This window comes from Elephantulus edwardii, unplaced genomic scaffold (assembly GCF_000299155.1).
Source record: "Elephantulus edwardii isolate Elephantulus edwardi_28Jun2011 unplaced genomic scaffold, EleEdw1.0 scaffold00226, whole genome shotgun sequence".
NCBI classification, from domain to species: domain Eukaryota; kingdom Metazoa; phylum Chordata; class Mammalia; order Macroscelidea; family Macroscelididae; genus Elephantulus; species Elephantulus edwardii.
In genome coordinates this window covers 2,865,203-2,886,838 of record NW_006399976.1, presented here as the reverse complement: position 1 = coordinate 2,886,838, position 21,636 = coordinate 2,865,203, and the positions used below count along the sequence as shown (strand labels likewise).

At 41.7% G+C, this 21,636-nt stretch overlaps 1 protein-coding gene across 1 annotated transcript in view; it reads left to right on the top strand.

Moving 5' to 3' along the window:
* The window catches only part of LOC102871031 (leukotriene-B(4) omega-hydroxylase 1-like), a 34,856-nt gene extending 13,484 nt beyond the window's left edge, over window positions 1–21,372 (top strand). Inside the window, exons 5-12 of the mRNA XM_006898334.1 lie at window positions 4,494–4,615; window positions 5,363–5,633; window positions 14,445–14,511; window positions 14,693–14,822; window positions 20,283–20,416; window positions 20,508–20,572; window positions 20,688–20,770; window positions 21,174–21,372. Coding sequence (XP_006898396.1) covers window positions 4,494–4,615; window positions 5,363–5,633; window positions 14,445–14,511; window positions 14,693–14,822; window positions 20,283–20,416; window positions 20,508–20,572; window positions 20,688–20,770; window positions 21,174–21,372 — 1,071 coding nt within the window. The remainder of the gene's footprint in view (window positions 1–4,493; window positions 4,616–5,362; window positions 5,634–14,444; window positions 14,512–14,692; window positions 14,823–20,282; window positions 20,417–20,507; window positions 20,573–20,687; window positions 20,771–21,173) is intronic.
* Window positions 21,373–21,636: the final 264 nt, after the last annotated feature.

The window sequence follows — 21,636 nt, the reverse complement described above, 5'->3', positions numbered from 1 at the left end:
GTTCTAGTCATTTTTGGATGATCTTCAGCAGGATTTTTCTTGAGTGTGAGATTAGTGATGTTGTCATTGTTATGTACTGTTGAGTCATCTGTGATTCAGAGACCATATGTACAACAGTTCTAAACCCTGCTCTATCCTATGACAATCTTATTGTTTCTGAAACAGCTATATCCATTATCACAGTCACAATCAATGCATCTCATCGAGAATCTTCCTCTCTTGTGCTGTCCCTCCACCCTCCCAAGCATGACATTCCTCTCCAAGGACTGGTCCCTCCTTGCAACATGTCCAAAGTATGTCAGACAAAGCTTCAGAAATCTTGCCTCCAAGAAGCAGCCTCGTCTCATCCTCTCTAGGATGAACATGTTTGTTCTCCTAGCAGTTTATAGTAACAGCTTTAGTTTGCTTAACTCCACAATCAACACTCTTGGTACTAGGAGCCAGGAAATTGAAAGATGAATTGCAGTGGGAAAGTCTGCTGTCAGAGACCTTGTGAGAGTACTGAAGGGCAACGATATTTGTCTGGAAACTAAAGTGTGCTTGATACAGGCCATAGTCTTTGCAATTACTTGCTATGCATCAGAAAGCTGGACAATGACTAGGGATATAAAAGGAGAATTGATGCCTTTGAGCTGTGGTGCTTGAGAAGAGTATTGAACATATACCACGGACTGCCAAAAGAACTAACAGGTCTGTCCTCGAGAAGGTGAAGCCAACGTGCTCTGTGGAGGCAAGGATTTTGAAGCTCCATCTCACATACTTTGGACATGTTGCAAAGAGGAACCAGTTCTTGGAGAAGGACATCGTGCATGGAGGGGTAGAGGGACAGTACAGGAGAGGAAGACCCTGGATGAGATGTATTGACACCGTAACTGGAGTAATGAAGGTAGGTGTATCAGAAACAGTGAGATCAGGTCAGGATAGAGCAGGATTCAGAGCTTGCAGGGTCGCTATGAGTCACAGGCAACTTGATGTCACATAACAACAACAACAATAGTTAGTGATCTGGAGCATTTCTTTATATATTTGTTTGCCATTTGCATATTCTCTTTGACGAATAATCTTTTACACTTCTTCTGCCCATATTTTAATTGGGTTATCTTTTTCTTGTGCATGTGCTGGCTGTTGTTATTAGGTGTTGTTGAATTGTGTATAGTGACCCTATAGTGACACTATGAACTTGAACTTTGTCCTATCCTGTACCATCCTCATCTTCTTTCTCTAACACACTAGAGCCCATTGATGAGATCACTGTGTCAATCCATCTCATTGAGGATCTTTCTTTCATTTTCGGACCCTCCATCTTTCCAAGCATGATGTCCCATTCCAAGGAATAGCCTCACCTAGGTACATGAACAAAATATTAAAGACAAAGCTTTACTATCTTTTTCCTCCAAAGAACACTCTGCCTGCACCTTCCCCAAGATGTATCTCTTCGTTCTGTTTGTCCTTTGGAGTATTCAGTGCTCTTCTCCAGCACCACAACTCAAAGGCATCAGTTCTTCTTCTGTAATCCTTACTTATTGTTCAGCTCTCTGATACATAGCACGTGGTGGAGAAGACAACAGCCTGAATCAGGCACATCTTAGTCTTCAAACTGACATCATTGCTCTTCAGCATTTTGGAGAGGTTCTTAACTGGACTTGTCCAGTGCAATATGTCCCCTGATTTCCTGGGTGCTGTTCTCTAATTAAGGACTTGCATGAATGGCTTGATGAGGGTTCAACTGTCTCTTACTTCCAGTGAGTATTAACTGTGTTGATTGTGGATCCAAGCAAGATGAAACCATTGATAACCTCAATTCTTACTCCATCAATGATGTTGACATTTTGCCCAGTGATGATGATATTTATTTTCTTGATATAGAGATGCAATCCATGCCAAAGACTGAAGTCCTTGATCGTCTGCAGCAAGCATTTCACATCTTCTTCACTCTCAGCAAGCAAGGTTGTGTTATCTACATAACACAGGTTGTTAATGAGTTTTCCTCCAATCCTGATACCACATCTTTCTACATAAAACCCAGATTTTGGAATGATTTTCTCAGCATACAGATAGTCCTGATACACACCTTCCTTGGTGTTATACCATGCATTATTCCCTTGTTCTGTTAACAACAGATTCTTGGCCTATGTATAAGTTTCACATAAGCACAATTAAGTGTTTTGGAATTCTTGTTCTCCTCAATGTTACCCTTGTTTGTTATGTCCAAACAATTTTATGGTTTTACACAGTCAATAAAACACAAACATATTTTCTTCTGATATTCTCTCCTTTTAGCCAGGATCCATCTGACATCAGCAGCAATATCTTAAATGCCAGGGTCTCTTCAAAACCCAATTTGAACTCTTGGCAGTTCTCCATCAATGCACTGTTTTAGGAGTTTTCCATGATCTTCAGAAATATTTTGGTTTGACAGAGTTTTACCTCCACTTTGCAAATTTGGATGCCTCTTAATTTCCTTTTATTGCCTTATTGGTCTAGTCAGGATTTCAACATGATATTGAATTGTTGGGTTTTGTTACTAGGAGCTATCGAGTCCATTACAACTCATTGAAACTCCAAACAACAGATCTGAATCTTGTCTTATCCTATTCTATCTTCACCATCTCTGGTATACTTGAACCCATTGCTGCAGTCATCATCACATTTAGGCTCTTGCTCTTTTTAGCTGACTTTCCACCTTTCCATGTATGATATTCTTTTTAAAGGAATAACCTATCTTAGTAAAATGTTCTGTTCAACGTATGAGAGATTAAACTTTATCATCTTTGTCTCCAAGGAGCACTTTGGTTACACCTTTCCCAAGACACAACTGATTGTTCTTTTGGCAATCTACATGATGTTCAATACTCTCCTCCAGCGCCACATCTCAAAGGCATCAAGTTTCCTTTTGTAATACTTATTCATTGCTCAGCTCTCAAATGCATAGCAAGTGATTGAAAAAGACCATGGCCTGAATCAGGCAAACCTTAGTCTTAAAACTGGTATCATTGTTCTTCAGAATTTTGGAGTGATCTCTGACAGTGTTTTTGCCCAAAGCAATACATCTCTTTATATCCTGACTCCTGGTACCAAAGGTGTTGATTGTGGATCTAAGTAAGATGAAATTATTGCCAACTTCATTTTTTCCCTCCATCTGTCATGATGTGGCCTTATCAGTGATAAGAACTTTGCTTTCTTAATGTTCATGTAATCAATATTGAAGGTTATAATCCTTATCTTCTGCTCAAGCTCCTCAGCTCTTCCTCAGTTTCGGCAAGCAAGGTTGTGTTATCTGCATGTTGTTGTTGTTGTTCTTATGTGCCCGTCTAGTTACTAGTGACTCATAGCAAGCTTATGTACAACAGCCTACTCTATCCTGTGACAATGAGTCTTCTCCTGATTCTAACTGATGCCGTATTTTCTTTATAGATTCTGGATTCACTAATTATTTGCTCTGCATACACCTTGAATGGGTGAGGAGAAAGGACACAATCCTGCTTTTTCCTAGTTTCAAACCATGAAGTGTTCCCTTGCTCTGTTCAGACAATAACTTCACGGTATAGGTATAGATTTTGTGAGAGTACAATTAAGGGTTTTGGGATTCCCATTCTTCTTAGTGTTAGCCATAGTTTGTGGTGATCCACACAAACAAATACATTTGCATAGTCAATAAAACAAAGATAGACATTATTCTGGTATTCTCTGCTTTCAGCCAGCATCCATCTGACATCAGCAGTGTTTTCCCTGGTGCTATGGTCTCTTCTAAACCCAGCTTGAACTTTTGGTATTTCTTTGTTAATGTACTGCTTCAGCCATGTTTAGATGATGTCCAGCAATATTTTGCTTGCATGTGATATTAATGATATTGCTTGATAATTTCTACATTCTCTTGGGAATGGGAATAAGTAGGAGTGTTTTATTATGGACATCATCTTCTGGTTCCCATGCAAAATATCTTTAAACTGACTCCATTGAGGATAAGGTTAGTTGTGGGTTTGGTATATATGTGCTTAACTATGTTGAGGAAATTCTCCTCTGTTACTATTGTGTTGAGCTTTCTTATCAGAAATTTCTGCATCAATTGAGATGATCATGTGTTTCTTATATTTTGTTTTATTGGTGTGGTGAATCACATTGGTTGTTCTTCTCATGTTGAAAGATTCTTGCATGCCTGTTATAAATACTACTTGATCATGATCTTAACTTTTAGTGAACATTTAGTAGTTGGGGGATGAAGAGGAAGGGTAATGACTTGTCAGGCCACACAGAACATAAAAGGGAGAGCTGGTACTTGAACCCAAATATCCTGACTCCAAACAATAGGATGTTCTCATCTTAATAATAACACTTTTCACTTTAACGCAAGCCTGATCTACTCTGAGCATGAGTGCTTGGTGGAGCTCAAGGAGGTTGGTTTCTGGGTGGATTTCATCTTGGTGATAGGAGCAGCAGAAGTGGTCTCAGAGAAGACATTTCTCAGGTCCAACTGTGTTCTCTTCTCTGACCAGGCAAAGTGGCAGAACCTGATTTCTGAAGGCAGTGCCCGTCTGGATATGTTTGAGCACCTCAGTCTGATGACCTTGGACAGTCTGCAGAAATGTGTTTTCAGCTTGGACAGTCATTGCCAGGAGTGAGTTTTATGCCTGGGTCTGGGAACCTGGACCATTAACAAAGAGAATAAATTATTAGAGATGAAAAAAAGAAAGCCTTCCTCGAGGAGGTGTGCCACATTAAAGGGTTATGAACGCTGAGGAAGAAATATTTCATTAAAGGCAAACAAGATTAGGATGATCAAATCATGGATGAGAGAGTGAACTAATTACCTTGGAAATTAAGGGGAAGTACTACACAGGATCTAGACCGTAAGGACATGAAAAAAGTAGGAAAAGAGGCATAGAATTTATCGTGGGATCTCCCTGGAGCACTGAAGGTGTTTCAGCAGATGAAGAGCATGCTTTTAGTTGAGCTTTAGAAATCTGTTTTTCTAGGAACCTGAATGTTTTGTAGAGACTGGACAGTATTGATACTGAGCAGAAGGAGACAAGTAGAAGGTGGGCCCATGGAACAGTTGGGGGAGAATGAAGTATGAGCCATATGGACAGGTTGGGAAAGAAAAAAGGCGAGTGAGTATGAAGCACATGACTCTCAGACTCTCCTTATGTCCTGGAGTATGGGGATCACTCCAGTGGGTGGATATGTGCAGAAATAAGGAAGCTTGGAGAGTCTTTTCTGCTGGTTTATCCCCATCAGGCATCTATGGGCCTCCTCCTGAATGCACAGTTTCCTAAGGGGAGGTAGCTCTGGATTCTAGGGAGTAGGTATACCATGAATTTTAGGTCTATGAAGTTTGAGTCTTTTTTCTTGTTTCATCCTTCAGGAAGCCCAGTGAATACATTGCTGCCATCTTGGAACTCAGTGCGCTAGCATCAAACCGGCAACAGCAGATCCCCATGCACTGGGACTTCCTGTATCATCTCACTCCTGATGGGAGGCGCTTCAGAAAGGCCTGCCGCCTGGTACATGACTTCACAGATGCTGCCATTAAGGAGCGCCGGCGCACCCTCTCAGAACAGGGTATTGATGACTTCCTCAAGGCCAAGACCAAGACCAAGACTTTGGACTTCATTGATGTGCTCTTGCTAAGCAAGGTGAGTGCCTGACTGCAGGTTTTGATGTGACAAGTGGTCAAGACTTTCATTTCTTTAAAAAAAATTATCCCATGTACTTTATTTCTTTTACCTGCCTTAAGTGTTTAATTTCGTAAATTTTTTTATTGATATAAAAAAAGTCTACAGAAAACTTGGATTTCCATTCATTCATTGTTGCACATTTTTCCTCCCTACCCCCTCGTTCACTTTTCTCTCTGATAAGATTCTTTTACTATTGCACAATTTTCTCCCTCCCCCTACTCTGCTCCCCCCGACTCCACTTTGCTATATACTGCTTATTCTGTCCTGTTGTGATGCAAATAAAACCAAATAATTTATTTCTTTTAGACCGTGCTTTCTCTCATCTATTTAAATGCAACGTGCATTATTTATCATCTTTTTTCTTAGTTTTCCCCCAACCCTCATGTCAGTGCTGTTGTATAACAGCAGTATTTGTCCTTTTGTAACTGAGATATATCACTCAGCGTAATGTTCTCCAGACTCACCCATTTTGTATAATATTTTATAAGATCCTTGTTTTTCAGTGCTGTGTGGTATTCAATTGTGTAACTGTACCACAGTTTCTCTATCCACTCATTTGTTGATGGGCAATTGGGTTGCTTCCATCTCTTTGCCTTTGTGAACAATGCAGCAATAAACATGGGTGTGCATATATCTGTTTGGGTGGCAGTTCTGATTTCTTAAGAATACACACACACACACACACACACACACTCACACTTTTCTTTGGAATGGAAACAAATATAGATCTCTTCCAGTCAGTTGGCTAGATGGTTACCTCCAGATTTCTTGACACAACCTGGTGAGCACATCCAGGGCAGTATCTGTTGAAATATGTCAATTGGTGTGCCATCAATTCCTGGGGCCTTGTTTTTGTTTTTTGCCATTTCTTCCAGAACAACTTGAGCTTCTTCCTTCATCACCACAGGCTCTTACTCATATGTTGTTTCTTGAAATTCTTCTCTATCTGCCAATTCCTTTTGGTACAGTAACTCTGTATAGTCGTTCAACCTTCTTTCAATGCTTCTGGGATCATTTAATATTCTGCCCAAAGCATCCTTACGTGTTGCAGCTTGAAGCTTGAACTTGTTTTCAGTTCCTTCAGCTTAAGAAATGCTGAGCAGGTTCGGCCCCTTTGATTTTCTGACTCCAGCTCTTTGCACATTTCATTATAATACTTTACTTTGCCTTCCCACACTGACCTTTGAAACCTTCTGTTTAACCCCTTAATATCTTGATTTATTTCCTTTGCTTTGGCTTCTCGGTGCTCTAGTGTAATATTCTGAGTCTCTTCTGATATCTATCTTGGTCTTTTCTTCCTCCTCTGTCTTTATAACGACCCCCTTCATTCTTCCTTGATGACATTCTTGATCTCCTCCCACAGCTCATCTGGTCTTCACTAATTAGTGTTCAAGACCTCAAATCTGTTCCTGAGACTATTTCAAAACTCAGGTGATCTGACAGAGCGAAGAAATTATTGAACAATATCACTAATATCACATGTAAGTAATATTCTGCTGAAAATTATTAAAAAAAGACTGAAACAGCATGATCAACAGAGAATTGCTAGAAAAGCAGGCTGGGTTTAGAGACCATGGTACTAGGGATATTATAGTCAAGGTTAGATGGATCTAAGAGAAGAGACTGTCTGTGTTTCATTGACTATGCAAAGGCATTTGACTGTGTGGATCACAACAAACTGTGACTGACTCTGAAAAGAATGGGAATCCCAGAACACTTAATGATACTTATGTGAAGCCTATGCTTGGACCAGGAGGCAGTCATCAAAACAGAGCAAGGAAACACTGAATGTATTCTATCACCATGCCTTTTCAATCTATATGCAGAACAGATTATCTGGGAGGCTGAGCTCTATGAGGATAAGTGTGTCATCAGGATTGAAGGTAGACTCATCAACAATCTGCATTATGCAGAAGACAAAACTCTGCTTGCTGAAACTGAGAAGGACCTGAAGCACTTGCTGCAGAAGGTTAAGGACTGCAGCCTTCAATATGGATTGAAGCTCAACAACAAGAAAACGAAGATTCTCACCATTGGACTGATTGGTAGCATCATGATAGATGGTGAAGAGATTGTGGTTGTTAACAGCTTTAGTTTGCTTGGCTCCACAATCAATACTCTTGGTACCAGCCGCCAGGAAATTAAAAGACAAATTGCATTGGGTAAGTCCGGTGTCAGAGACCTCTCCAAACTACTAAAGAGCAATGATATCAGTCTGGAAACTAAGGTGTGTCTCATACAGGCCATGGTCTTTGCAATCACTTGCTATGCATCAGAGAGCTGGGCAATGACTAGGGATGATAGAAAGAGAATTGATGTCTTTGAGCTATGGTTCTGGAGAAGAGTATTGAATATACCATAGACTGCTAGGAGAAGAAACACGTTTGTCCTAGAGAGGGTGAGAATAGGCTACTCCTTGGAGTCAAGGATTCTGAAGCTCTGTCTGGCATACTTTGGACATATTGCAAGGAGGGACCAGACCTTGGAGAAGATCGTCATGCTTGGGAGGGGGGATGGACAGTACAAGAGAGAAAGATCCTTTATAAGGTGGTTTGAGTCAGTGACTGGAGTAATGGGGGAAGGTGTGTCAGAGACAATAAGTTTGGCACAGGATAGAACAGGATTTAGGGCTGTTGTACATAACATGTAGGCTTTTAATGAGCATAATTAGGTTTTCTGGGGTTCCTGTTCTTCTCAATATTGCCCATAATTGTTATTATGCCACACAGTCAATAAAATATAAGTAAACATCTTTATTGCATTCCCTGCTTTTAATGAAGATCCATATGATACCAGCAATGGTAACTGCTCATGCTAAGATACATTGACAGGGAACCTGCAGAAATTCAAGCCGGGTTTACAAAAGGCTTTGATATTCTACCTGGAAGGTAATTACAAAGCCATGGCACATGTGCTCTATATGATACGTAATTCTGAAGCTTCATCTGGCATACTCTGGGCATGTTGCAAGGAGGGACTGGTCCTTGGAGAGGGACATCATGTTTGGGAGAGTGGAGGGACGGCGCAGGAGAGGAAGACCCTCGATGAGATGGATCGATCCTGTGATTAGGGTGGTGGGAATGAGTGCGTTTGAGATGGCGAGGTTGGCACAGGGCAGAGCGGCATTTAGGGCTCTTGTACATAGGGTTGCTATGAGTGCAAGCGACTCTATGGCACATAACAACAACAACAATTTATAGTATTATAAGGAGCTCTCTGGCGGCCTAGTGGTAAGAAACTGTGCTGCAATCCCAAAGGCATGTGGTTTGAATCCACCAGCTGCTCTGAGGGAGAAGGATGGGCAGTTACTCTCCTCCCTGTGTGATTAACTGCCTCTGAAAACCTGCTGGATGGTCAGCTGTAAGCTCTGACTCAATGGTACACAACAACAATGTAGTATACTTGTTATTAGTGTTTCATATACTCTCACTCATATGTATAACAGAATAAAATGCTGCCCATTCCTGTTCCGTCTTCAAGATTGTTCATGTGCTCATGCCCACTGTTGTGACCACTATGTAGGGGTCCATCTTCGAGTACTATTGTACAAGGTTCTGCTGTGATACATAGGGTTTTCACTGACTGGTTTCCAGAATATAATCACCAGGTCTATCCTCCTGTCTCTTTAGGCTTGGAAGCTCCAAACTAAGCTGACATTTATCCATTATGAGTAACTCAAATTTAAAATAGAGTTAGCATAGCTTCCAGCGTCAGAACAAAGTGACAAACTGACAGGTAAATGCTGCTGTTAGATGATATCAAGTTGGTTCCCACTTGCGGAAAACCCGTGTATAACAGAACAAACCACTGCCTGACCCTGAGCCGCCTGCACAACTGCTGCTATCGGAGCTCGGAGCCCATTTTTTGCAGCTACTGTGTCAATGCACCTTGTGGTGGATCTTCCTCTTTTTTTCCTGATCCTCTGTTTACCAAACGTGATGTTCTGGTACATGGACTGGTCTCTCCTGAAAACAAGCTACAGTTTGTGAGACAACATATCTCCATCCTCCCCTCGAAGGAGCGTTCTGGCTGCCCACCTTCCAAGACATACTTGTACTTTTCACACTCAATGTTATGTTCACTGTTCTCTACAGATATCACAACTCAAATGCATCAAGTCTTTTATTTTCCTTATTCGTTGTCCAGCTTACATATACTTAGGAGGAAAGTGAAAACATTATGGCTTGGGTCAGGTTCTCCTTAGTATCAAAGTGATATCCTTGCTCTTTATCACTGTAAAGTGTGGTTCCTTGCTGGAGATTTTTCTAGTGCAATATACCATTTTACTTCTTGACAGTTGCTTTTCTGCCACATTTTCTTATTATACCCTCAAGATTGCTTCATGGTCTTTGTAGAGATCCACATGAGAACGATTAAGTGTTCTGGAGTTTTTATTCTTCTGAAGATTATTCATAATTTATTATAAGCCATAGATTTGAATGCATTTCCATAATAAATATATTAATTTTATTCCAGCCAAGATCCTAACTTTAATACTGATACATCTCACTCTACGTCCTCTTCTCAATCCACCTTGAATTCTGGCTGTTCCTTTTCAATGTTCTGCTCCAAGTATTTTTGAACTATTTTCAGCAGGATTGTACTTGAGTGTGCTATTAACAATACCTCTAGAATTGTTTCTATCAGCAAGGACATATTTTTCAAGTATTTTTTCTTCTTTGGTCCTGGTATGTTATCAGGAGGACCGATCCTTGTTTGGATACACAAACAACATCTCTGGCAAGAGCAGATAGGAGATCAAGAGACATATTCTATCAGGCAAGTAGGTTGTCAGTGACCTGTCCAAGTTATGGAGGAGCAATGAAATCAGTTTGAAGACTATGGTATACCTGATTCAGGCCATGGACTTATAAATAATTTTCTATGGAGCTGAGAGTCAGACTATGAATAAGGATGACAGAAGAAGAATTGATGCTTTGAGTTGTGGTGTTGGAGAAGAGACTGAATATCCCATGGATTTCCAAAAGAATAAACAGGCATGGAGTAAGCGAAGCAAGAATAGCCCTTGGAGGCAAAGATGACAAAATTTCATTTCATATACTTTGAGCATGTTGCTAGGAGTGGTTATTCCTTGGACAGGAACACCATGCTTGGAAGGTGAAGGTTCAGTGAAAGAGAGGAAAAGTTTCTGTAAGACGGATTGACACAGTGATTGCAGCAAAGGGCAACCAGAGTATCAGAGTTGTATGTGAGCACTGTATCAGAGATGATGAGGATGGCACAGGACAGGGTAGAACAAAATTCAGATCTGTGCCCATCGGGTCGCTATTGGTTGCAATCAACTTGATGGCATCTAACAGAGGCAGCAGCAGAAGCAGCAGCAGCAGCAAGAACATCCTTCCTTATTTTGACCCTTTACATTCCAATCACCAGTAATTGTGAAAGCATCTAGATTGTGTATTTGATTAATGTCACACCCTGGATGCTTATAGAAATTATCAATTTCTTCATGTTAACTTTGATGATGATGTTGTTGTTGTTATGTGCTGTTGAGTCGCTTGCGACTCTAGTCCTAAACCCTGCTCTAAACCCTGTGCTAATTCAACTTTAATGATAGGTGCATAAATTTGAACAATGGTTGTAAGACGAGGTCTTCTTTGAATGGATATTATACTATGACTGATTGTATTTGGCTTCAGAATTGATTTTGAAATATTCTTTTTTTATGATGAATCTAGTGCTTTTTCTCTTCAAGTTTTCATTCCTAGCATGTAGACCGAATGATAGACCAATTAAAAATGGATAATACCAGTGTATTTTAGTTCACTAATGCCTAGGTTTAGTATGTTCCATTTCATTTTGACAGTTTCCAATTTTCCTGGATTCATGCCTCATATATTTTACTTCATGATTATTACTGGAGTTTTGTGGTTGTTTCTTATCATTCTGATCTTGCTATATAGTACAAATAGCAAGGATGCAGTTGAAGGATTTAGATGTGCTGGTCATGGTATTTTCAATTTCTTCCTGAAAGTTGGAAAATGAGTAAGACTGAAGAAGAATTTATGTCTTTAAATTATGGTTTGGAGAAGAGTACTGACTATCCCATGGACTTCTAAAACACCAAAAAACCTGTTGGAGGAAGTGCAACCATAGTGCTCTTAGGCAAGAATGGTGAAATTGTATCTCACATACTTTCACCAGGTTGTCAGGAGGGGGCAGTTTTTGGAAACTACATCACACTGGCAAAGGTCTAGTGTCAGCAAAATGGAGACAGACCCTAACGAGATGGACTGACAGGGCGACCAAAACAATGGGCTTGCGCAAGTGTGAGATCTTAATGATAGTATTTGTTTGTTGTTGTTATGTGCCATCGAGTCACTTGCGACTCATAGTGACCCTATGTACAAGAGCTCTAAATGCAGTTCTATCCTGTGCCAACCTCGCCATCTCAAGCACACTCATTCCCACCACCCCAATCACAGAATGGATCCATCTTACTGAGGGTCTTCCTCTCCTGCGCTGCCCCTCCATTCTCCCAAACATGATGTCCTTCTCCAAGAACTAGTCCCTCCTTGCAACATGCCCAAGCATGTCAGATGAAGCTTCAGAATCCTTGACTCCAAGAGCATTCTGGCTTCATCCTCTCCAGGACAAACCTGTTTGTTCTCTTAGCAGTCCATGGTATATTCAACACTCATCTCCAGCACCACAGCTCAAAGACATCAATTCTCTTTCTATCATCCCTAGTCACTGTCCAACTCTCTGATGCATAGCATGTAATTGCAAAGACTATAGCCTGGATCAGGTGCACCTTAGTCTCCAGTCTGATGTCATTACTCCTTAGTACTCTTGAGAGGTCCCTCACAGCTGACTTTCCCAATGCAATTCATCTCTTGGTTTCCTGGATGCTGTTACCAAGAGTGTTGACGGTGGATCCAAGTAAACTAAAACTGTTAACTATTTCAGTCTCTTCACCATCCATACTGATGCTGTCAATTGACCCAGTGGTGAGAATCTTTGTTTTCTTGATGTTGAGCTTCAATCCATATAGGAGGCTGCAGTCCTTGACCTTCAGCAGCAACTATGAATCATAGTTGACTTGGTGACACCTAACATCAACAACATATCAGCAAATTAATGTTTTGCACATTTACTCCATTAACATCATTAAGATAAACTCTACTTTGAGGAAGCAGCTGTTCCACAGTCATATTTTGAATGTATTACAGAGTAAAGACCTCATTTTTTGTCACTATACAAGACACCATTTCATTGTTATTCAGAAGGTTTCAATGATCCGATTATTTTGGAAGTAGATTGTCAATCCTGGTTCATAGAATGTCTTATCCTGGGAGCTCTATTTACTTGTCTCCCATTGATGGTCTTGCTGGAATTCGAAATGGTGATGGCCTGGCCTCCAACATCACAGCCATCAAAGGATGACAAACTGATGGAGGAGTAATGGGACAGATTTGTTGTCATTAGGTGCTGTCAAATTGAGTTTGACTCTGAACAACGGATCTAAAACTTGTCTTGTGTTGTGCCAGCTCATTATCTCAGATACACTTGAAACCATTGTTTCAGCCACTTTGAAAGTCTTGCTGTCTTTGCTGACCCTCCGCCTTTCCAAGCATGATGTTGTCTCCAAAAAATAGCCTCTCCTAGCAACATACCCGAAATATGTAAGCTCAATTTTCATCATTCTTGCCCCTAAGGAGCGTTCTGGTTGCACTTTCTCCAAGACATGCATGCTTGTTTTCTGGGAGTCCATGGGATAGTCAGTACTCTCTCCAACACCACAACTCAAAGGCATCAAGTTTTCTTTGGTCATCCCAATTCATTACTCAAATCTCACATGGATTGTAAGTGATGGGAAAAGACCGTGCCTTAAATCAGGTTCACTTTAGTTTCAAACTGATCTCATTGCACCTCATTAATTTGGAGAGGTTCCTGACAACAGACATGCCCAATGGAATACATCTCTTGATCTCCTGATTGCATGTATCCTGAGTGTTGATTATTGATCTAAGGAAGATGAAATAGTTTACAGTTTCAAGCTTTTCTCCATCTAACATGATGTTGTTTATCTGTCCAGTGGTGAAAAGGTTTTGTCTTTTTTTTTCTTCTTATTCTATTTTATCATTTTTTTTTGTGTGTACTTTCAAATTGGATCTGACTGGTACAGGAGGAGATGGCCCCCTCCTTTTCCAGCAGAGCATCTGGTGGCTTTGAACAGTGCACCTCTGGGACTGCAGTGCACAGCTTCTTGCCACTAGGCCACCAGAGCTCCCTTAGTTTTTGTCTTCTTGATGTTGAGATGCAATCCATACTGAAGGTTATAATTTTTGATCTTCTGTAACAAGGGCTTCAAGTACTTCTCACTTTCAGCAAACAAGGTTCTTGGAACAGATGAGTGGTGGATGTATACGTACATGTATATATATGTGTACACTTATACACATATTTTCATATTTTGGACTCTGATATTTAAAGTATCACCACCAGCATCCAGTACAACCTCATAGTTTGAGGCCACATTTACAAACCGAAATTATCACAAGGGTCACACTGTATTTTGATGCCTTCCAATAAGACACTAATTTTATGACAGTATTTTGGGCTATATATACTGTTGTGATTCATAAAATTAATTTTGAAGCAGATTGTCAGGATATTTTTGCTAGTTTTTCTTATTATAGGAGCTCTACCCAAAACTAGTCATTGGATGTCACTCTGATGTTTAGCCTCATGGACCTATAGAGCTAGTGCGATTCAAGGATGATGTTAGTCCTGCCTTTTCTTCAGGATGAAGATGGGAAGGAGCTGTCAGATGAGGACATTCGAGCAGAGGCTGATACCTTTATGTTTGAGGGTGAGGATCTAACATGGCAATACATTGAGGTCTGGGGCTTTCCCTTCTCAGGGTCTTGAGGGGTGGACCGTGTATTACCCACACTCTTCTTCATCTTCTTTGAGTATCTCAATATGAGGAAGCTGTCCTCCCTTTGGTGTTGAAGCAGCCAGTGACCAAAGATCATCTGACCATCCCACAGGCCATGACACCACAGCCAGTGGCCTCTCCTGGATCCTGTACAACCTTGCCAAGCACCCAGAATACCAGGAGCGTTGCCGAAAGGAGGTGCAAGAGCTCCTGAGGGATCGAAAACCAGAGGAGATTGAATGGTAAGTGCAGGCTCACAACCTGTTTTCATTACTCTGGTGGAGGTGTGAGAAAACCTTCTTGCATATTCTACCCTAATAATTGCTTTGTGAGAATAGGCACATAAACCAGATACAAAGTCTTGTACATATTCTGTCCCACAAGGGAAAAGTTGTTGTGGTTTTGGATTAGAAAGATCTGATCAGTTGAGACATTTGTGACAATATATTAGAGAAGATATTAGCACATGATCAGGAAATAAACTTCTAATCTTCTCCCTAGTTTTCCTCTTTGAAATCTCCCCTTTTGAAGATCTTTCTATTCTGTATGTTAGACTTTTTTTATCTTCTGATTACTAAGTCTTTGTACAGAGAGATAAAAGTCATCAATTCCTTGTACAAGAACATATGGATCATTACCTAGTCAATCCTCATCCAGAAGATAATCCTTCACTGCTTGCAACTCAATCTTCATCTCCAGTGCCATTCCGAAGTCCACCTTGTGTCCTGGAGTCTCAGTAAAGGTTCATTCCCAGACTCTGTGTTTAGGAATTCCCACCTTGGTGGAAGTACTATGCCAGTGCAGTCTCAGCTCACACGATTAGGACTGTAGTTAATGGAGAGAACCTATTCTGGAGGTGATGGGATGGATGAGTAAGATGTCTCTTCTAAGTCTTTGACTTAATAATAATATGTAGCTACAGTTGGGAATAGTGCTATAGGCTAAGGAAATAGCCTGGGCAAAGAGATAAGAAGATAGGTAGATAGATGAGAGAGAGAGAGAGAGAGAGAGAGAGAGAGAGAGAGAGAGAGAGAAATTCTAGAGCACTGTGCTATACCTAGATAGAGAGGCTGTTGAGTGAACAGAGGAAGAGAATACTACATGGTCTAAAATTAAGAAAGAGGTGTATCAGACTTGCATCCTTGCTCCATATCTACTCAATCTGTATGCTGAGAAAATTCTCTGAGAAGTTCTATGAGGAAGAATGTGGCATTAGGATCAGAACACTCATCAAGAACCTACCATATGGAGATGATACAACCTTACTTGCTGAAAGGCAGGAGGACTTCAAGTGCTTGCTTCAGAAGATCAAAGAATACAACAGCCTTCAATATGAATTGCATCTCAACACCAAGAACACAAAAAATTCTCACTACTAGGTCAAAAGCAATATCATAATAAAAGGAGAAAAGATTGAACCTGTCAACAACTTTATCTTACTTGGATTCACAATCAACAAACATCCTTGGGGCCAGCTGTCAGGAGGCTTATTGCAGAAAGTCTGCAGTCCGAGACCTCTCCAAATAAGCAATGATGTTGTTAGTTTGAGGACTTTGGTGTGCCTGATTCAGGCCATGGTCTTTTCAATCACTTGCTATGCATCTGAGACACTGAATGAAGATGGCAGAAGAAGAATTGATATCTTTGGGCAGTGGTGTTGGAGAAGAGTACTGAAGATCCCATGGACTGCCAAAGAAGAGTGTGCAGCCAGAGTGCTCCTTGGAAGCAAAGAGGACCAAGCTTTGTCTCACATATGTTGGTCATCTTGCTTGAAGAAGCTATTCCTTGGAGAGGGACATCGTGCTTGGAAAAGTTGAGAGTCAGTGAAAGAGAGGAAGACCCTCAATGAGATAGATTTTCACAATGACTACAGCAGTGGGCGTATGTATGTCAGAAATTGCTGAACGGCACGGGATAGGACAAGATTCACATGTTGTTCATAGTGCTGTTTTGGGTCATGTTCAACTTGATGGCACCTAACAACAACGACACCACTAACAGGCCATGTGAAATGGCCAGGAACAATGTCGTGTAGAGAAGACTGGGATATGTTTAGTGCGTTTCCCACTCATTTGCCTTTTGGTTTTGCTTTCTTGCCATAAAGAACATCTTTTCTCTGCACATTTGTCACACTTTTCATGAATGTCTTGTGTGTGTGCTGAATTTCTCATAAAGACTTTGAACTAAATCTTCTTTGAAACTTCATGGCATTACTTCCCTAAAGACTAGTCTTGAAAAAAATTGTTATTGTTATGTGCCATCAAGTTGCTTGAGACTCATAGGGATCCTATGTAAAACAGCCCTATACCCTGCTCTATCCTGTGCCAATCTTGTCTCTGACACACCTACCCCCATTACCCCAGTAATTGAATCAATCCATCTCATCAGGGGTCTTCCTCACTTGCTCTGTTGTGAAAATATACAGAAAACCCCCCATACACAATCTACAATTTCTACATGTGCAATTCAGTAATAGTGATTAAATTCTTCAAGTTGTGTAACCTGTCTTCATATACATTTCCAAATAATTTCCCCATCCATCAACATAATCTTAGCTGGACAGTCTCACTTTCTTCACCATCTATCATGATGCTGCCAATCAGCCTAGTGGTGAGAATCTTTGTTTTCTTGATGTTGAGCTTCAATCCATATTGAAGGCTGCTTCTGCAGCAAGTGCTTCAGGTCCTCTAATGGAGTCCAGCCCTGTTATGTTGAAACAGTTCCACTGAGAGAAGGGACAAAGATGAAATGAAGACTCAGAAAGACTACTCACTGATGATGAATAGCAATTTTATTATTCTGAAAAAGGCTTATATAGGTTTTAGAAACTTGCCTGCAGGGGTAATCACATTATCTCTTATCTGTCCGAGATGTTGACTGTCAGGTCAAATATGCCCAGACCTCAACACAAAACAAAGATATCTTCAGAAGGCCTTTTTGTGTGCTTAGAAGACTAAAGAGTCTCGGAGGATTAAGAGCATCACATTCCTCGAATTTTGAGACTTTTGGTCACTTCCTATTCATTAGTATCCTGCTTCCTCAGTTGTTTACTGCCAAGCAGATGTTCTAGTCAAGATGGAATCAGTCCTGCTGGTTTTATAATGCAGTGCTAATCTTGCTTTACAAGTTAGCCAGGCCCCTGACAGTCCTCCTCAGTTTCAGCAAGCAGGATTGTGTCATGTGCATAATGCAGACTGTTGATGAGTCTTCCTCCAATCCTGATGCCACACTTCTCCTCATAGAGTCCAGCCTCCTGAATAATCTGTTTTGCATAAATATTGAAAAGGATGGAGATAGGACACATTCCTGGTGCACACTCTTACCAGTTTTGATCTATGCAGTGCTTCCCTGCTCTGTTCTGATGACTGCCTCCTGGTCCAAGTAGAGGTTTTGCATAAGCATGATCAGGTCTTCTGGGATTCCCATTCTTCTCAGAGTTACCCACAATTTGTTGTCCTCCACACTGTCAAATGCCTTTACATAGTCAATAAAACACAGACAATGGTGAAGAGATTGAGATTGTTGACAGCTTTATTTTGTTTGGCTCCACAATCAACACTTTTGGTACCAGCAGCCAGGAAATTAAAAGATGAATTGCACTGGAAAATTGTGCTGTAAGAGACCTCTCAAAAAAGTTGAAGAGCAATGATATCAGTCCGGAGACTAAGGTGCGCCTGATCTAGACCACAGTTTTTGCAATTACTTGCTATACATCAGAAATCTGGACAATGGCTATGGATTACAGAAAGAGAATTGATGCCACTGAGCTGTGGTGCTGGAGAAGGGTTTTGAATGCACTGTTAAGAGAACAAACAGGTTCATCCATGAGAGGGTGAAACCAGTCTGCTCCTTGGAGGCAAAGATTCGGCAGCTTGATCTGACATACTTTGGACATATTGCAGGGAGGGATCAGTTCTTGGAGAAGGACATCATACTTGGGAGAATGGAAGGACAGCACAAGAGATTAAGACCATTGATGAGATGGATTGATTCAGTGACTAGGGTAATGGAGGTAGGTGTGTCAGAGACAATAAGATTGGCACAGGATAGAGCAGGGTTTAGGGATGTTGTACATAGGGTCACTATGAGTTGCAGGTGACTCGGTGGCACATAACAATAACAGCAACAAGCTGGATAATGACTAAGGATGACACAGAAGAAGAATTAATGCCTTCGGGTTGTGGTGCTGGAGAAGAATCTTGAACATACCATGGACTGCCAAGAAAACAAATAAGTCTATCTTGGAGATGGTGAAACCAAATTTCTCCTTGGAGGCTAAGAATTTTTTCCCAGGTTTATAGGCTCATTTAATTTTATTATTATTAATTTCAATGAAAATTTAGAGACTTTGGATTTCCATTCGTTCATTGTTACACTTTTCTCCCCTCTCCCCTCCCCCGCCCCCAGTACACTACCCTCTTGGAAAAGTAAAAGAAAAATCCTTTCATTGTTTTACAATCCCTTCCTCCAGGTCCACTCCACTATGCAGCCTTTGCTGTGGACTCCCGTAATGACAAAAATACCTAAACACATATCCCGTTTAAACAGTTTTCTCCCTCATCTGTTTCAATGCAGTATACATTATTTAATCCATCTTTCTCAGTCTCCCCCCAACCCTGATGTTAGTCCTGTTTTACAACATGCAGTGTTTATCCTTTTGTGACTGAGTTACTTTACTCAGCATAATGTCCTTCAGGGTCACCCATTTTTAATAATATTGCATGAGTTCCTTGTTTTTCAATGCAGCATAGTATCCCACTCTGTGAATATACCACAGCTTCTCTATCCATTCATTTGTAGATGGGCACTTAGGTTGTTTCCAACTCCTTACTTTTGTGAACAAGCCGCAATAAACATGGGTGTGCATGTATCTGCTTGGGTGGCAGTTATAATCTTTTTCCCAGTAGTGGAATTGCTGGGTCAAATGGTATCTCTATTTGCAATTTTTTGAGAAAGCGCCACACCACCTTCCACAGTGGTTGCACCGTTTTACACTTCCACCAACAGTGAATAAGGGTTTCAGTTTCTCCACAACCTCGTGAGCATTTGTTGTTTGCTGTTCTGTTACAATTTGCTATTCTAACTGGGGTCAGATGCTATTCTCATAGTTGTTTTAGAGGCTAAGATTTTGAAGCTCCATCTCACATACCTTGGACACATGGCCAGGAGGAACTAGTCCTTGGAGAAGGACATCATTCTCAGAAAGGTGGAGGGACAGCACAGGAGAGGAAGACCCTGGATAAGATGAATTGATACAGTAACTAGGGCAATGGGGGTAGGTGTTTGGGAGTCAGTGAGACTGGTTCAGGACAGAGGAGGCTTCAGAGCTGTTGTACACAGGGTTGCTATGGGTCTCAGGTGACTCAATGGCACCTAACAACAATATATGTTTATTTTAAGTAAGTTAGATCATACTTTATTTGTCCTTTTGTGAGTGATATTTTCACTGAGCGTGAAGTTGTTAAAGTTCTACCACGTGGTGGCATGTGTCAGGGCTTCCTGTCTGTGGCTGAGGAGTATTCCATTGTGTGCAGAGAGCACAGAGCTTTTGTCTATCCATCTAACGCTTACCTTTTCATTCACCAGAAATTTATTTTTTTTACAGGGAGTTGCAAGGGTTGGGGGGAGGTTCAGTAAAAGGTGGTAAGAACAGTGCCACCAGGGGACAGTCTTTGCTCTCAGGTTAACTGTGGGTTCCTTAGGGACGACCTGGCCCAGCTGCCCTTCCTGACCATGTGCATCAAGGAGAGTCTGCGGTTGCATCCCCCAGTCACTGTCGTCTCCCGCCGCTGTACCCAGGACGTGGGGCTTCCAGATGGCCGGATCATCCCCAAAGGTGCTGGTAACATCAAGGGGAAGGCCCTATTCAGGAATGAGGGCCCATTAGGCGTTAAGGGGGACCTCATCCTAACTGTCCTCTTCTACAGGTGTCATTTGTCTTATCAGCATCTTCGGGACTCATCATAACCCCTCTGTGTGGCCGAATCCTGAGGTACTGCCCTTGACCACCCATCTTTATCCACTGTAGGGACCTGGAGGCACATGGCCATTGACCTAAGGCTGTCTATTCTTTACCTACCTTTACACCCTGTCTCCCCTACCTCCAGGTTTATGATCCCTTTCGCTTCGACTTAGAAAACTCCCAGAAGAGGTCGCCTCTGGCTTTTATTCCCTTCTCTGCTGGGCCCAGGTGAGACCTGCAGAGGACTGAGGTTGGATTGGATGGAGGCCTGAGTGCGTGAGGCCGAGTTCTTTTATTTGATCTGAATTCTAGCCCCCTTCACTCTCCTCCGCCTGAGTTTTGGAGAAGGATTTAGGGAGGAAAGAAAGGATAAAAGGAGAGGTCCAGAGTGCTCAGAGACTCTGCAATTCTGAATCAGGGACTGAAGTCAGAACCAAGTTCAGGACTCACAAAAGCCCTCTTGGGGGTCCTGGATCGGCCAGCCTCCACCTCCTTTTATTCTTCATGCAGATCCTGGGTAGTGTCGGGGAACTGGGCTGGACTCCTGCTGTCAAAAGTCCGGAATGGGGCGTTCTGGGCTCTTTAGAACCACCCCCCCTTCCCTTACGCCACCCCTGTTTCCTGCCTGCAGGAACTGCATTGGACAGACTTTCGCCATGAATGAGATGAAGGTGGTGGTTGCTCTCACGCTGCTACGTTTCCGCATTCTGCCAGATGATACTGAGCCCAAGAGGAAGCCACAGTTGATCCTGCGCGCGGAGGGCGGGCTGTGGCTGAGGGTGGAGCCCCTGGGCAGCAGAGCACAGAGAAAGAGCCCAGGTATTCCTTAACACACCTAGCCCTCACGGGCAGCCCCACCTACCTTAGCTCTTAGGAATAAAACTCTGCTGTCAACTTCCAGGAGCCTTCCTGTGGGCCAGCAGGGGCGCTTGGGCACCCTGAGTCTCATATTTGGGAGAAGGGCCCCATGTCCCTGAAATCAAAGATCCCACCCTGCCCCTGAATTTTACCAGAGCCTGATGATGGCAATCACCTGTGAGTGCTAGGCAATCATGGGAGATGTTTGAGTAAGAAAGAGACCAGTGTTTGTTAAG